General features: G+C 36.5%; 1 protein-coding gene across 4 annotated transcripts in view; it reads left to right on the top strand.

Moving 5' to 3' along the window:
* The window catches only part of ARHGAP29 (Rho GTPase activating protein 29), a 53,472-nt gene that overhangs the window by 32,475 nt on the left and 5,604 nt on the right, over positions 1 to 15,393 (top strand). For 3 of the 4 annotated variants that reach the window (XM_056356044.1, XM_056356042.1, XM_056356045.1), the window contains 16 exons: positions 1,203 to 1,299; positions 1,676 to 1,748; positions 5,657 to 5,717; positions 6,196 to 6,333; positions 6,618 to 6,682; positions 7,181 to 7,291; positions 7,404 to 7,484; positions 7,779 to 7,967; positions 8,209 to 8,346; positions 9,628 to 9,818; positions 11,600 to 11,766; positions 12,276 to 12,404; positions 12,576 to 12,674; positions 14,174 to 14,337; positions 14,588 to 14,776; positions 14,949 to 15,086. In XM_056356044.1, coding sequence (XP_056212019.1) covers positions 1,203 to 1,299; positions 1,676 to 1,748; positions 5,657 to 5,717; positions 6,196 to 6,333; positions 6,618 to 6,682; positions 7,181 to 7,291; positions 7,404 to 7,484; positions 7,779 to 7,967; positions 8,209 to 8,346; positions 9,628 to 9,818; positions 11,600 to 11,766; positions 12,276 to 12,404; positions 12,576 to 12,674; positions 14,174 to 14,337; positions 14,588 to 14,776; positions 14,949 to 15,086 — 2,030 coding nt within the window. The remainder of the gene's footprint in view (positions 1 to 1,202; positions 1,300 to 1,675; positions 1,749 to 5,656; positions 5,718 to 6,195; positions 6,334 to 6,617; positions 6,683 to 7,180; positions 7,292 to 7,403; positions 7,485 to 7,778; positions 7,968 to 8,208; positions 8,347 to 9,627; positions 9,819 to 11,599; positions 11,767 to 12,275; positions 12,405 to 12,575; positions 12,675 to 14,173; positions 14,338 to 14,587; positions 14,777 to 14,948; positions 15,087 to 15,393) is intronic. The other variant, XM_056356043.1, reaches the window with a different exon arrangement.

The raw sequence follows: 15,393 nt of genomic DNA, 5'->3' as shown, positions 1-15,393 counted from the left end.
CCATTATTTCCATATTTGTACTTGAAATATAAGGAGGATACATAAATCAACATTGTCACGGGTCTTGAAAAAGGGACGAATAGGAGTGAAGAACTGTATATGTCATTGCAGTGTATCTGAAACAGATAAGCATGTGTAACTTAAGCATCTAGATAATTAAGAATATTGCATTGCTTAAAAAAAATCAAACTTTCAAACAGTAACTACTAATGTGAAATTGTCACTTCTCGCAATGTAAAATTGGGAAAACTTCCATTCAGAGGGTTCAGCTTCTGCTCAAAGGAATACATGCAACTTCTCTACAAAATTTTTCCCAGTCACCAATGATTAAGGAGTTAAGTTGAAAACACAAAATGGTTGTGCTTTTTGTCTTTTCTCCCTCCTCTCCCTTGCCCAGTAGTTGTTAATAGAAACTCTGGATGAATCATTCCTGTCTCATTATTCCAGTTTGTGTTGGAAGCATGTTCAAGTTCCAGTACTGAGCGGCTAAATATTGGTCTTGATCACCAGTTTAAACGGTCTATAGTTTGTCCAGTAATGCTCCTATTCCTATTTTGGAACAATGACAGTTAGGCTGAGGTTTTTCCTTTACTTTTAACAGGCAGAACTGAGGGGCTTTTCCCAGACTATGGAGCTAATAATTAAAGGGGTTTGCAACAGACACTACCTTTTGATATTTTTTGTTTGTCTGTACTTAAGCCAGAGATCCGGTGTTCTGCATGCATACAGGATTGCATACAGTTTGGTGGGGGTACTCCCAGGAACTACTGCTCCTGTTATGAATTCTAAATTTCTAACCAGAAAAGAAAGAGTTTTTCAAATACTTAACTGCATTTGTGGGCTACTTTGCGGTGGCGCTGCTGCTGTGTGATTTGACTCTTGCTGATAAACGACTGTTTTTCTCTTGCTGTCACATTACCATCATGTTCCCACACAAAGCTGCTTTTTAAGTGGGAAGATATAGGAAGTGAGAGAATAATCCGATTTTATTGTGGGAAGCATCTGGATTGTATTAATTTCTTTCCTTTAGTCCTTCATTTCTTACTAATCTTCTTGAAAACTGTGTTTTTTAAATTGTTCAGGGAAGTATAATGTTGCATGTTCTGGAGGAAACTATAAAATTCGTCTTTAGGCCTAGTAGACTTGCTTGATTGACCTTGCCTCTCACCCCTTGCTTTAATTTTTTTTTTTTTTTTCCTAAGCGATGAACTTCAAAGAAGTTAATGAAGAAAACAAGAGAGAACTCTTCAGTGAAATATTTTCTTCCATTGAAACGTTGGCATTCACCTTTGGAAACGTGTAAGTTGGAATCCAGAAGGAGCTTTGAAAGAGCTCTTGGAGCTGAATCAAACTAAGACTAAACAGCAACAAAACCTTTAGTTTTCTTTTGGACAAATATTAGTTAATAAACTAATACAAATTAACCACATCCAGAACAATTGTACTGCTTTGTTTGGATGGTTGATGGTGGTCTTGTTTTGGTTGGGTTTTTTTTCCTTAAAAAGGAAAACAGTGATGGTATAGAAATTGCAGGGACTATAAGACTACTTCTAAAAATTGTTTGCAGAGCTTTTAAAGGAATACTAGAAATGCTATCTGAATTTTTCTTCAGTGATCTGAAATTGCTTGGTAAGGTAAAGTAATGAAGTAACACAATTCTTTGTTTTTCTGGCAGTGTTTCAGACTTCCTTATGGGAGATGTAGACAATGGCTCGTCATTGGGACTTCCTGTATCTCGGAGAAGTCGGGTAGGCTAAACACGTTCTCTGAGAGTGTGGAATATATTATCTTTTAAAGGAGATTTTCATTTCCACTGAAACTCTGTGCATCATGGGGCTGGGACACTTGGAGTCTTCAGAGTGCTGAAACAAGATTAAACTCATTAAAAAAATGCATTCAAAGCTTCAGATACTTAAATGTATTCTTGGTTCTAAATGCCAGTGATGACTCAGTGGGGCTAGCACTCAAATATGTAAATAACAACCTGCTGTAATTGTCTTTGAGATCTTAGAATTGGTTAAGTGAAAATAACCAAATAGTTAAAAGTAAGATATTTGAATGATATGCATGTTGGAGTAGTTAAATAGACCTTTTAGACCTAGAAGCTAAAGGTTTAATGACCTCCTTTGGGCTTTTAAAGACTAATATTAATCACAAAATAACCTTTTCTTCTTCCAGAGCCCAGTTTGTGCTGTAGCTGTTTCAGCAATTCAGTAAGAGAACTGAAATAGCACTGTCAACTTATAGTCAGAGAAAAACATTAGCATTTTAAACTCCCCTTTAAACACTTTGAAGGTGAGATGAAAAAATGCTCAGTACCAAATTCTGTTTTGAATTTTTATGCATCTAGAAGCAGACGTTCAAGTAAATCAAGTCAAATTAAGTTACATGCAAGGAAAATGTAGTTGACAATTGGTGTGTATGACAAACTAAGTGGTAGCAGGGTTAAAAATTTTAATTGTGGAATTTTTAAAGGCTTTGTTGAAATGTACTTAAGGTTTAGCATTTCTTCACACAGGCTTGATAATCATAGTAATGCTGTGGCAGCTACATCTGAGTAGTAGTCTTTAAATTTTCATTGTGTTTGGTAACACACATGAGAGATGGATGATCACAGAAGTTCTACTTCTGTAGCTGCGACAAAACTCCTCAAACAACATGGAGAGGAAAGGAGGCTATGTGGAAAACTGGTTCCAGCAGACTTGAAATCAGAGGATTAGATTGCTGATAAAAAGTATGAAATAAAATAGCATAGAAGCCAGCATCTCATGTAACTTTAAATGAGGCAATTTGAACAAGTACTATTTCATCTAATTGGTTCACCAGCAGAAGGAAGGTGCTGAATTTGCCAATCTTTTCATCTTGTAATGGCTTTGCAGTGCATAAATGTGTTCCTGTGAAATGAGATGTTCCCATGTATTGTATCGTGAAGTGAATGCTTGGCTAAAAGATAGTTCTTATGAATGTGGAGGTGAGGAAAGACCAAAGGGAAATTAAATACAGTGAAATGGAGAAGGAATTCTATTCTAGATGCTCCAGAAGTCACCAGTACATATTTAAAAGCCATTTTTTGTAGTGTCATGTACTTTTGCTAATATGGAAGGTAACAATTATAAATTTTGGAGCAGATGGGATAATTTCTTAGAAATTGTCTTAAATTCAGTCCATTTTCATTTAGGGAAATACACGTTTAACAGATGAAGCATTTCACTTTGATTTCACTTTGATTTGCAATTCAGAGGGCAATTTGGAGGCCAACTAGGAGCTGAGTGTTAGGAGGAATTAAAACCAAAATACTTCAGCAGCTGTATTAAGTTCTCATTCCCATAGATGTGTCCATTCAGTCATTGAACACAGCAGCTAGCTGTATCTTACAAAAGGTTAGAGCATAATATTTTGGTAGAATTTAACATGTAAGTGCTTTGAGGGTTAATTAAGGAGAGAGATTTTAATTGCCTGTTAAGTTAGGGACCTCCCCAACTAAGCTGTTGAGGATTGCTCTAAGGGGGTGGGGGGGCAGTGCTGTTCGTGCTTCTCTTGACTGCAGGGGAGTCTACATTCTTTAGTTCAGGCATTCCACTTGGAAGCTTAAGTTAAATGATATGTATACTGCCTCTTAGCAAATGTGATTGTTCTCATTTTAGCCTTTGTAGTAAAACCAGAAGTACAAGATGGAAGCAAAAATCTTTCTTAATTAAAAACAGAAGAGCTTTAGAATACGTTGGAAGAGATGAGACGGGCATGTCTGACCTTTCATTATTTAACAAGCTATTTGAATGCTATTCAGTGCTATGTAGATCTGAGAGCATAATAAAGGGGAAGGATAAAATTTTCAAAATGTCTGCAGAGATTTGCCTCTGTTACAGTGAGAGTTCTTGGGTAATAGGAAAAAGAAGAGGCTGGCTAAAGTTGAGAAATGAAAACTCTCCAGAAGTCAGGCTTCTTTTTTTTATTTATTTTATTTCATTATTGCTAGTCTCACTGGGGTGAGTTTCTGGATGCATGAGAGGGCAAGCTGTATGGGTCAAATTCTAAAAATAAGTTGCAGGACATGGGTAAAACTAGTGCCTGTGCTTGCTTTTAAAATGTGGTATTATGTATTTGCAGTGGGGTGAATGTGGATGGATGAATGAGCATTGATTAGCTGTCCTAACTATGTGTGCTTGAATTATTGGAAAGGAGTGAACAGTTCTTAGAACTGAAACGATTTAGGTCTGTATAATGGGAAATAATTTTTAGGACCTGAACTTAAAAGTGCATCCTGAGTTAATATAAAGTGGGGGGTGGGGTGTCCTCTTATCTGTTTTTCCCTAACAACTGTATGCCACTTTAAAATCTACTTGGAGACAGTAATACTTTATACCCAAATCAGATCTAAATCTAGTTCAGGCTTTCTGTGCAATGGAATATTGATACATCTCTAAATTTGGCGGGGGTGGGTGTTACGGGTTTTTTACTATTTGGTTGATAGTCAGCTTTGGATGGGTTTCCCACCAGTTCTGAAAAAGCCCTTCCATTTCACTGAAACTCTTTTATCAGACAGCAATTGTGCTAGTACTCCACTTTCTTGGGATTGGCACTGTGCTTTAGACTGTAGTTTGATTCTGTTCAATGTAATTGATGATTAATACCTTGCAAGTTTTGGTATATGGAAGAACTGCTTTTGCTGTGAAGTAAGTAATGATTGTTGATGGATTTCTGTATGACTTAGGATCAAGTTTCCATTTACATTTAAAAAACCTGAAGAGATACTTGCATCACTGTTACTGTGTTCCATTTTAGCTTTTAAGTCTGAAAACAAAACAGGACCAAAGTCTAAAATGGAAACAAGCTGGTTTTGTGAAGATTAAGGCCACTTTGCAGCTATTTCTTGGACTTTTTCTTTTGCCTGCTCTCTACCTCAGAATTTTTAAGAGTAGTTTATTGTTTTAAATTTATGTAGGGTTGTGTTGGGTTTTTTTGTTCTGTGGTTGTTGTTGGTTTTTTTTTAAGGGGGTGGTGGTTACTAGGCAAACTTTTATTCACTTAAATTTATGCAGCAGCCCGGTTTACAGTGCAGTCCTACAAACAGTTCAAATTGAACAATTAAAAGGGTAGCAAAATATAGTATGAGGACAAAGGTATGGATGAACTCTTGTGCTAGATTCCTTATATTCTTGGATTGAATTCTGTCATGTTATACTAATTGTCAGAGCTTCATTAGCAAGTATTACTAGTCAGCTGTTGTGCCTACAGTGCACACCTGCAAGTAATTTAGGAGAAATGGTAACTTCATTCCCTTGAGGAAAATATACAGGATTCTAATGGCTTGTAGAATGGTGTCTGTATGAAATGCTTTTTAAGAGATAGGTAGGGATCTGAGAAAAGCTGGAGCTCACTTAATTGTGTAACAAATCAGGTTGATATTTAACTCTTTCATCACAGCCTTTCGGGATTGTTGATTTAAAGGTGTACGATTCCTTGCTATTTATGTTTCAATCAACAGCTATGGGAGCTTAGAAGGTATGGTGCCCTAGATGAGAGGGAGTTACAATACGGTTTGTTGCTCTATCTGCAAAAACAGAAAAGAGCAGATGATGCCATTTATTTTGCTAGCCTGTCAGTTCCAGTGAGAGTTTTTCTTTGCTAATTTAATGCTTTGTTTCTTGTGTACCAGTCTTTTGAGAATCTTTCTGTGGAGTCTGGAGGTTCACTGCACGAAAGGGATGATATTCAAGGTAGGTCATTCATTCAATATTAGTGAAAACCATGCTGTACCTGTATTTTCATCTTCTAAAATGTTGTAAATAACATGTTTCGTCACTTTTCTACACCTGTGCTGCCATTAAAACTTCACTGAAGAAAATCTGCTATTGCAGAGGTTTTACACTTTTGTGAATAACCAGCCTGGGTTGCTTTTTGGGGGCAGAAAAGCAGCAGTGCCTGAAGCAATTCTGTATGTCATCATATGACTGGTGTTTTCTTGGGTCACTTTCTTTAAGAAAGTTATGCTGACCATATGACTACTCCAGATAAAATACTATGACCCTTTAATTTGTCCTAAAACCTCTGTCAGTCCTGTTTAGAGTCAACTAGCATTAAAGACCAACTCAAGATCAGAGCTGCTTAAGCATTCACGTTTGGCTAATACTGGCTTTGCTCTGTGTGTGGTCATGTCTCAGATTCACTTCTTTGTGTTGGATGGTTTATTTTCAGGACATCTTCGAGCAGAGGAGGTTGATAGCATGCTGCTAAGAAATGACAGTGGAATTGAATCAGCTCTGTCCTATGCTAAAGCATGGTCAAAATATACCAAGGATGTAGTCGCATGGGTAGAAAAAAAGCTTAGCTTGGGTGAGTGGCTCTTTCTGGCATTTAATCAGCTTTGTCATGATGAAATTAAATCTGTTGTCAGGCCTCTGTGCTGCAGACTGTCAATAATGTGATTTCTAAATAAGTAGCTGTTCCGCTGAAGTGGACAGAACTATCCCACATTTCGTATAATTAAGGGCCTGTAACAAAGTGAAGTGGTCCCCTCTGTAGCCTGTCTGTTAAAGGGAGAACATAAAAAGCATTTAGCAGGTAGTACAACTGTTTGTGTAAAATAGTAACTGTGATTTTTTTATTTTATTTAACAGAGGTGGAGTGTGCTAAAAACTTAGCAAAAATGGCTGAAACTGCTAAAGCTGTTGTTGGACACCAGGTGAGTACATATTAGGGGCTTTATTTTAAAGTCTTAAAAGTGTTTCAGAAGTCTTGCCAAAAAGTGAAACTTTGGGGATGTTGAGGAGTGCATTTTTAAGTTGAAAGAGAATTGATTTATACTGTAAATCACTGCTTAAAAGGTCTGCTGTATTTTATGTCTTTTCATCTCCTATTGAAACTTGGATATATAAATTTATTTTTGTTGAAAATGCAGTATAGCCTTACAGTTTTCACAATATGCTTTTTTTCTGTCTAATATCTTGTATGCCTTGTGATTTGGACTTGTAGACTTCTCTTTCAGAGTGTTTTCCTAGTAAAATGAAATGTAGCTGAGAAATCAGTAAATACTACATTCATACCTAATTCTGACTTCCACAGACACATAAATACCTTATTAAATTTAACTGAAAACCTAGTACAGTTGTACAGACGTTTAGAATGTCAGCATACCTTTACCTTACCTAGAACATAAATGTTTTCATTTGTGTAATTTTAGGATTATATGCCATTCCAATCAATATTCATTAATGCTTTTCAAAATGATATTGAGAACAATCAACTTTGGCAACAAACAGCAGCTGCTCTCCAGTCTAATAAATTTGTGCAGGTAAGCTTAAAGAAAAAGACTAAGATATTGTTTAGGTTTTAAAAAAAGTTTTGTAGCAACAAACTTGCAGCCTGTAAGCCTTTTATATACTCTGTTAATTTTTCCTATCTAGCCTCTTCTCGGAAGGAAAAATGAATTGGATAGGCAAAGGAAAGATATCAAGGAGCTTTGGCAGCGAGAACAGAAAAAAATGGTTGGTATTTCTTTCATATCTAACAGTGTTCAATGTAAAAGTCTTCAAAAGGACAAAACTTTCAAACTAGGCTGTTATGCACTTAAATTCACATGTAGAATCTAAGGGCGTGTTGGTTGTAATATGTCACTGTCAATGTCATTACATACTTGTATTTGTAAGAGGTTATTTTTCTATGACTATGTACTTGTCACTGTAGCATACAGACCTGTGCATAACAGCCTCTAAACACCATGTTAAGTAACTAGAAATTAAAAATAATTATTCTCTTGCTTTTTTTGTTGCATACTGCAGCAAGAGCTAGAAGCTGCTCTAAGAAAAGCAAAGTTGCTATATACACAGCGTCAAGATGAGTATGAAAAGGCAAAATCCTGCACTGCTCGTGCTGAGGAGGAACATCTTAGCTCGAGTGGAAGCTTTGTGAAAGATTTCAGCAAGCAACTGGAAAAAAAACGAAGGCTAGAGGAGGAAGCTCTTCAAAAAGTGAGAGGTTTTGTTCCTTGCTTTTAAAGTTAAGCCTGTGCTGGGTTTGCTCATGCTTTCCCAATGGGAGCATTTGAGCAAGTGTTGTGTTCATAATTCTTAATTTTAATCCTGCTGTGCTCGTTTGGACTTTTATCCTAAATGGGGATCTCCAATTACATGCGTTTGTGTGGGGTTTTTTTCTTGCTTCTAGTATCAAGGCCTGTAATCCATCAGCACGTTATACTTGTGTTTTCTCTAGGTTGAAGAGGCCAATGAACACTATAAAGCAAGCATGGCAGAGGTTGAAGAAAAAAGAAACGATTTGGAAAGCTTTAAAAGTGATGTCTTAACACAGCTTCGGGAGCTTATTTACCAGTGTGATCTTACTCTTAAAGCTGTAAGCATGCTTTTTAAAAACTTTGGCACAGATGCATAAATATTGTTAAGACTAAGACAAAGCCTTAAAATAGAAAGTTTTTCAAAAGACAGAGGTCAAACCAATAGTGAAGGAAGAAAAACTTCTATTGTTTGTGATGTTCTCTTTCTGTTAGGATTTTGTGGGACGGGGAGAAGGGAGGGCATTAGATGAGTCTTAAATGTTTTTTATGAGCTGTTGGCTTGGAGAACCCTGACTACGTAATTCTTATGAAATATCTCTAAGAATACTGATAGTAGTAGTGTTAATCTGTTGCTTTAAGTGTACAGCTCCCATTCCCGTTATTTTCATTAGTGCATTAGCAAAGGTGTTTGGCTCAAGCACAGAATGGACATTAGCACACTGCAGCATGGAGCCTGCTAATCTTGATGACAGTCTCAATTACTCAGGACCCATTGTGACTAATTTACTATATTAATGTAATGTAAATAAGCAAAGAATGTCAAAACAGTGTATCTACACACAGTTTTTAAAAAAGCTTTAGGACCGCATTATGGCGATACATGTGTACTTCTTTGAGATCAGACAAAGACAATTTAATGCTGGAGCAGGGGGTGGGAAAATGAAAAAGAATAAAACACATAGACACACCCTCTCCCAAAGCAACCCAAAAGCCAATCCCTAAGGCCAGTAGAAAGCTTAGACAAATATGTCACTTCCAAATATATCTAAATTGTGAACTGCTTTGGAACCCCGATGCTGAAGAAGCATCCATGCATTGTTCCCTTTCCTGGTCTCTGCCTTGTGATAAAATATTTTAGAAGTTTTACGTAATTTAACAAGGAAAACATTCAGTTAATCTGTTCTGTCAGGACAGTTTTATGATTTTTCTGTATCAAGGTGATATGGAGCTCCTTTGGGTTTGTAACGCCAACTACTTCATCATTGTAGCGGTGACCAAAATTTCCTGCAGAGCATGAAAAATGCCTTGTTGGTAGCAAAAAAAACCCTTGCTGCTTATCTTGATCAACCCAAAGTGGGAAGCCATTGGAATTGCCTTTGCTACCTGGAGGATTCAATAACCCAAAATGAACAATAATACTAGTACCTATACTACGGATGAAGATTTTGCAGTTGACTTTGGGGAATGCTGCACAAAGTCCATCCCTAAAATGTTACTTTCTAGAATTTTTCTAGTCCTATTGTCTAAATAATTTTCTGTTGGGATGTTAATTTGGGTTGAGCAAAGTGCAAGTGAAATACCTAGTAAGTGATCTTTTTTTTTTTTTTTTCTCCCAACAGGCAACAGTTAACCTGTTCCAGCTACAGCACGCTCAGGTTGTATCTCTTCCAGTTAACTGCCAGTCCCTCTGTGAGAGTGCCAAACTCTATGACCCTGGTCAGCAGTATTCAGAGTTTGTGAAAAGCTTACCGAAGGAAGGTGTTCTTATTGAATCAGGTTCTTTTGAAACCCACAGTTCCCGAGTTGATGGGTAAGTCCCAAACTACAGTTGGCATTTGCTTGGTTTAGAACTAAATGCTTAGACACACATTTTAACAGTAAAACAATGTTTTTGGAGGACTGAAATGAATTCTGGTGTTTTACCAAGCTTTACCATTCTCTATTTCTTTGACTCATATTTTGGTAGGTCGTATATAATGTTGACATTGAAACCTAACTTTAAATTCCGAAGCAGAGTATTGTTTTGTGTAATAAGACTTGCTAAACCATTGACAATCATTGTGCAGGAATTAATTTACTACTATTCAAATATAGATACTGGTTACTACGGAAAATGTAAATTGCGAACTCTGTAGTATGATGTGGCACTAGTATTTGATAATCAATTTAGAAAGTCTGAGGAGGTAGTTTTTCTGCAAGCCTTGCTGCTACAGTACCTTCTTTAATATTGTTTACATTTGGCAACTTTTTGGCAGGAAGTGTTGCTCAATTTCTGTCTTGTGTGTCTGAAAAGAGTTTAGAGTCCACAGGTCCCTATGCTGTAACTTAATTTCCAGCCTGTGTGAAATGGCAGTTTTTACTGTTACTGTTAAAAGATACAGCTAATGTGGAAGACTAGGGAACAAAAGATAGCTCCTAATGTTAGTATGCCAAATGGTTTTCCACCTTGAACTTGTAAAATAGTCATCTTGGCACTAAAGCACCAGAATATCCATTCCAATCTGTGTGTTTCACAGTTACACAGGGAAGTGTCGTCATCGGTCATAGTCTGTTAAAAGGAAACCAAATACAAAAAAACCTTAAGGCTTGAGTCAGACTTCTACCAACAAAAGCCAGGAAATTCAATGTTAAAGCTGAGATTCTTAGTTCTTGTCTGTAAATTTCCTGCCTTTTAAGACTGATTTAGGCTATACTCACAGTCTTTGACTTAGGTGGATTTAACTATGCAGCTGCCCGAGAAACTGATGAGCATGAAATTTCATACTGTGTGCTTTCCCAGCTATTTACTGCTTAAGATTTATAGGAGTAAGTGTTTTCTGCTCCCCTCTTCCTGCCTTTTTTCTTTGACATGACTTTGTGATTCTTCGTGTACTTGAAGTGATCATTTTTATTGTTTAAGTCTGCATTTATTTATGGGATGGTAGCTTGGACAAATGCAATTTTTAATGTTTTTTTAAGTCTTATTTTCTTCAGGTGGGTAGGGTAGAACTGATTAAGGAGCAGCTTCCTGACTGCTAAACTTGTCTAGCAGGCCATTTTTTCCACAGGGTGCTTCAGCGTTTTACATTCGTTACTTTAACTTGTTTCTGTCCATATCGTGAGAGCAGATTTTCACAATGGACTGACTATAAGCTCTGGCAGCTTCAACATATTTTCTGTGTTTTTAAAAAAAGCACAGCATTTTAACACCTATACATTTATAAGTGAATCATTCTGATGGCTGGGCAGAGAGTGTTTCAGAGAAAAGCATAAAAGTAGATTGCCATAGCCTCTGAATTATTCTTGTATTTAGATGAATACATTTGCTGTTTTTACAAAGTCTGCAAAATAACAGTCGTAATACCTTGCAGAGATATGGAAAAGCTGATTTATGGGGTGGGAAGGAAACACCAGGAAAATTCATATATTTAAAAAAAAATTGCTATCTTTTTTTGATTATTTTTATTGGGGCTTCAATAATTACATACCAAATATGTATGTCCATGAACAGCAATTAAATGAAGCTTTCCTAGTGCCCAGGGATAAAAAAATGCATGGCTTTTATTCAGTTCTATCTTACTCACTCTTCAAATTATTTTGTTCTTTCTGAAGGGTTTTTAATAAGCAATCAACCAATAGTGTCCATACGTCACATGGTAACTTATCTCAGTGTTCAGGAGATTATCCTGCACAGACAGTAGATGATGTGGGAAGCCCCATTTATCATCATTCGCAAAAGATTGGAGAGAAGAGGTCTTCCAGCAGCACAGATATCCAAGGTAGTTCTTCTGTATTTCAAATGGAGTTCGTCTCTAAATAAAAATACAGAAAAAAATTATGTGCTTGATGTCTCGCTGTCAGAAATACAGCACTGAAGAGGTTAAAAAGTATTTTAAAGTTCAAAGCCTATAAAACCAGTTATGTACTTGAGCATAAGGTCAAATTCTTTGACAGGAAAGGTGAGATGAGATTCAAACAGCAAGTACTGTCAAGCTCAGTATACTAAACTATTGCAATTAACTTCAGCAATGGAAAATCCATTTGTTTTGTAAATGTTATGTTAGTTTCAGGTCTTTTGCAAAAGCACAAATATCAAGTTTCTGACATTCATTATCTCACATCCCAAAGTGTTCACAGCAATACATGCTGTAGTTTCTTTTACTATATTGCATGTTCATGCAACTTTTGCAGTATTTTCCTATTTTGAATATAAACAGTCTTTAAACAAAAATAAAATAATGTAATTTCATCCTTGACATTTGGAATTTGTGGGTTTTCTTTTGAAAAGTGACACGAGGGCCACCACCATTTAGATCGTGGTCAGTTGGCAACCAGAGTGGAGGAATGTGCAGTGATTCTGAAAGTGCAGGGGGGAGCAGCGAGTCACGGTCCATGGATTCTCCATCTGCTAGCCCAGGTACAGCTACACTCACTGCTATACTAATTTGAAGTCTTTTCTTTAGACTGTTTTGCATTAATGGAGAAATCATTGTTAGTTTAACAAGTGTTGGATAGAGCCTCTAATGAAAATGAGCAGTGGGGTGGAACTGATACTTACAGCTTCCTGAAAATTTTTCTCATTTGCTAGGGGATTTTAAAAGACGACTCCCCCGAACACCTTCCACTGGTACTATGTCATCTGCAGATGATCTTGATGAAAGAGAGCCACCATCTCCTTCAGACTGTGGTAATGTTGTTTCCATACATGAAGTCCCCAGAAGATGCTTTTTGTTAGTGTGTGGCTTTTTTTTTTTGATGTGCTTAAGAAAAGTTTGTTAACAAGGCTGTGATTGCCAGCAGCGTTGTTTTTCAATACAGTGTGCATCCAGTTGAGGTTGAGAGTTGAACAACTTGCAGGTCATTTTAATGTAGTGGTGCAAAATTGTCTTCATACATTTAGACTAACTATAGGCACAACCTTAGAACATTTCTAGTGTCTTCACCCTCCTGAGGTAAACATAAATGATACACTAACCTTCCCCTCCAGACATTGGCAATTAAAATTAGCTGCATGGCACTGTGGTATGTAAGATCATTTCTAAACTTTGAAGTGAAATACACAGATACAGAGAGTTGGTAACTGGCGAGTTAGGAAAGAGTGGATCCAAACGTTTAAGGTATAACAGAGATTTTTACCCTTTTCAGTTTACCTGAACAAGTTTAGTAATCTGCCCCAGATTTGACCAGACCATTTCTAATTTTCGAAATAATTTTGACTGTAGGAGGACAGTGTTGCCACAGGTACTGAAACCTGAATAACTGGATTATCGGAAAGAATTCTATGGGAATTCAGCAGTATTTACAGACTAGTTCTGAAATATTTGTGGCCCTTGCTCAGTAAATCCTTTAGGAAATTCTTCAGTTAGTCCTTATTTCCTAAACGTATACTTTGCCTTCTAGGAATGAGTCTATGGTTAACAACACTAATTTAGATCCAGATTTAAAGCCTGGAAAAATGCTAATTAATGCAAACTTTCACTTGGAGTGGTATTGTTTAATCAATACTTGTGCCTTAAAGAAGCTTTCTGGGCAGTTAAGTTAAAATTGCCTCATACATTTATCTGTAAAACAAAGGATTTTGGTTCACAGAATTATTAATAGCATTTTAAGTAAATTGCTTGAAAAATTGATCACAAAAAGCACCTGTTGCTATTCTGTTTTAGAATCATCTAGAAAATACCTTGATGTTATCATAGGAGACTGAGATGATTATTTTAAATGGGGTCTGATGAGAACGTGTGGTGATTCTTCCCTGCTGCAAAGTATTATTATTTAAAGTATTTCAGAAACATTACAGGCCAAACCATAATGTCATTTTTTTATTCTCTGGTACAGGATTTTGAGATACATAGAATGAGACTTTCATGAATAGTTGCCTGAACTGTAGGGTGCTTGTAATTAAATGTCCCAATATTTTCAATACCATTAGTACAGGAGAAAGCTCAAATACTTAAAAATGCAAAACTGATTGTTTGATTCTACTTTTATGTAAGATTATTTGATAGGTAATGTGTCTGTTAGGTAAACTGTAACATGGTTTTGCTTCATTGTGATTGAAATGTTTTTGCTTTGATAGTTGCTATTACTTTAAGAATTCTGTGTTCTGCACCATGGTTCTAAAAAATCAGAATACCCTATCCCAATAGTAGTTATTAGAATGACTTAAACAGGGAAAATTTTCTCCAGGTTTAAATGATTTGACATCTGAAACTGCAAATTCTCCAGGACCTTTTAGAAATGCTAATATGTCCAAAGCAGCACAAACACACAAACTGCGGAAGTTGAGAGCTCCATCTAAATGCAGAGAATGTGACAGCTTAGTGGTATTTCACGGAGCTGAATGTGAGGAGGTAAGTTATAAAGTACTTCCAATAGCTGCTTGGGATTTATGTAAAGTTGGGAGTTTTGAAAACTCGCATTATTTTTCTGTATAAGAAGTACAGAGGCTTTGAGGCTTGTAGAATCATTGTGAACTTAAAGCAAAAGCACAACAGACTGATAAATCTTTCCTTTTGTTCACATATGGGGTGACAAACAGCAGAGATAATTCTTATGGTGTCAGATTGTATCAAACCATGTGCTTTTTTTCCTCCCCTGTAGTGTTCGCTTGCATGCCATAAAAAATGTTTAGAGACTTTAGCTATTCAATGTGGGCACAAAAAACTTCATGGAAGGCTTCACTTGTTTGGAGTGGAATTTACCCAAGCTGCTAAAAATGTTCCTGATGGCATTCCTTTCATCATCAAAAAGTGTACATCAGAAATCGAAAGCAGAGCGCTCAATGTCAAGGTATGCTCAAGTTTGTTTATAAAACTTAAGTATGAACAATCTTTTTTAAAAAAACACACACACACATAACAAACTCTTTAAGATTTTAATGCTGTACTGTTGATACCATCTGTGTTTTTAAAACACTTGTCTTTCAAATTAAAACAGAGTTGTACTGGTCCTTTAATTTCAGGGTATATATCGTGTGAATGGAGCCAAGTCAAGAGTTGAAAAGCTTTGTCAAGCTTTTGAAAATGGAAAGGATTTGGTTGAGCTCTCAGAACTCTATGCACATGATATCAGCAATGTTCTCAAGTTGTATCTCCGCCAGGTAGGTACTTGAGAGGCCAGATAGAAAACCATAGTGTAGTATATTTCTTCAGTACAAGAGGAAAAAGAAATCTTTTTCAGCAGTCCTGCAGCAGAAGATTAAAGGAGCGCATTGTGTATTTGCAGTAGGCTTCTTTATTTTCACGTGGAGCCCATGACAGGGATGGGGAAAAGCTGCTGGTGCTACAGTCTGTATTCCACTTGGGCATAGTGTCTCTTTAAATATTAGTACCATACACAGAACAAGCTTTTGTTTATCCACTTGCTTTAATTTCTAAAACCTTTCTGGTTACTGAATTTGCCTGTCT

This window comes from Falco biarmicus, chromosome 11 (genome assembly GCF_023638135.1).
Source record: "Falco biarmicus isolate bFalBia1 chromosome 11, bFalBia1.pri, whole genome shotgun sequence".
In the NCBI taxonomy this organism is placed as follows: domain Eukaryota; kingdom Metazoa; phylum Chordata; class Aves; order Falconiformes; family Falconidae; genus Falco; species Falco biarmicus.
Note: the sequence above shows the minus strand (reverse complement) of the source record. Positions and strands in the feature narration are given on the sequence as shown.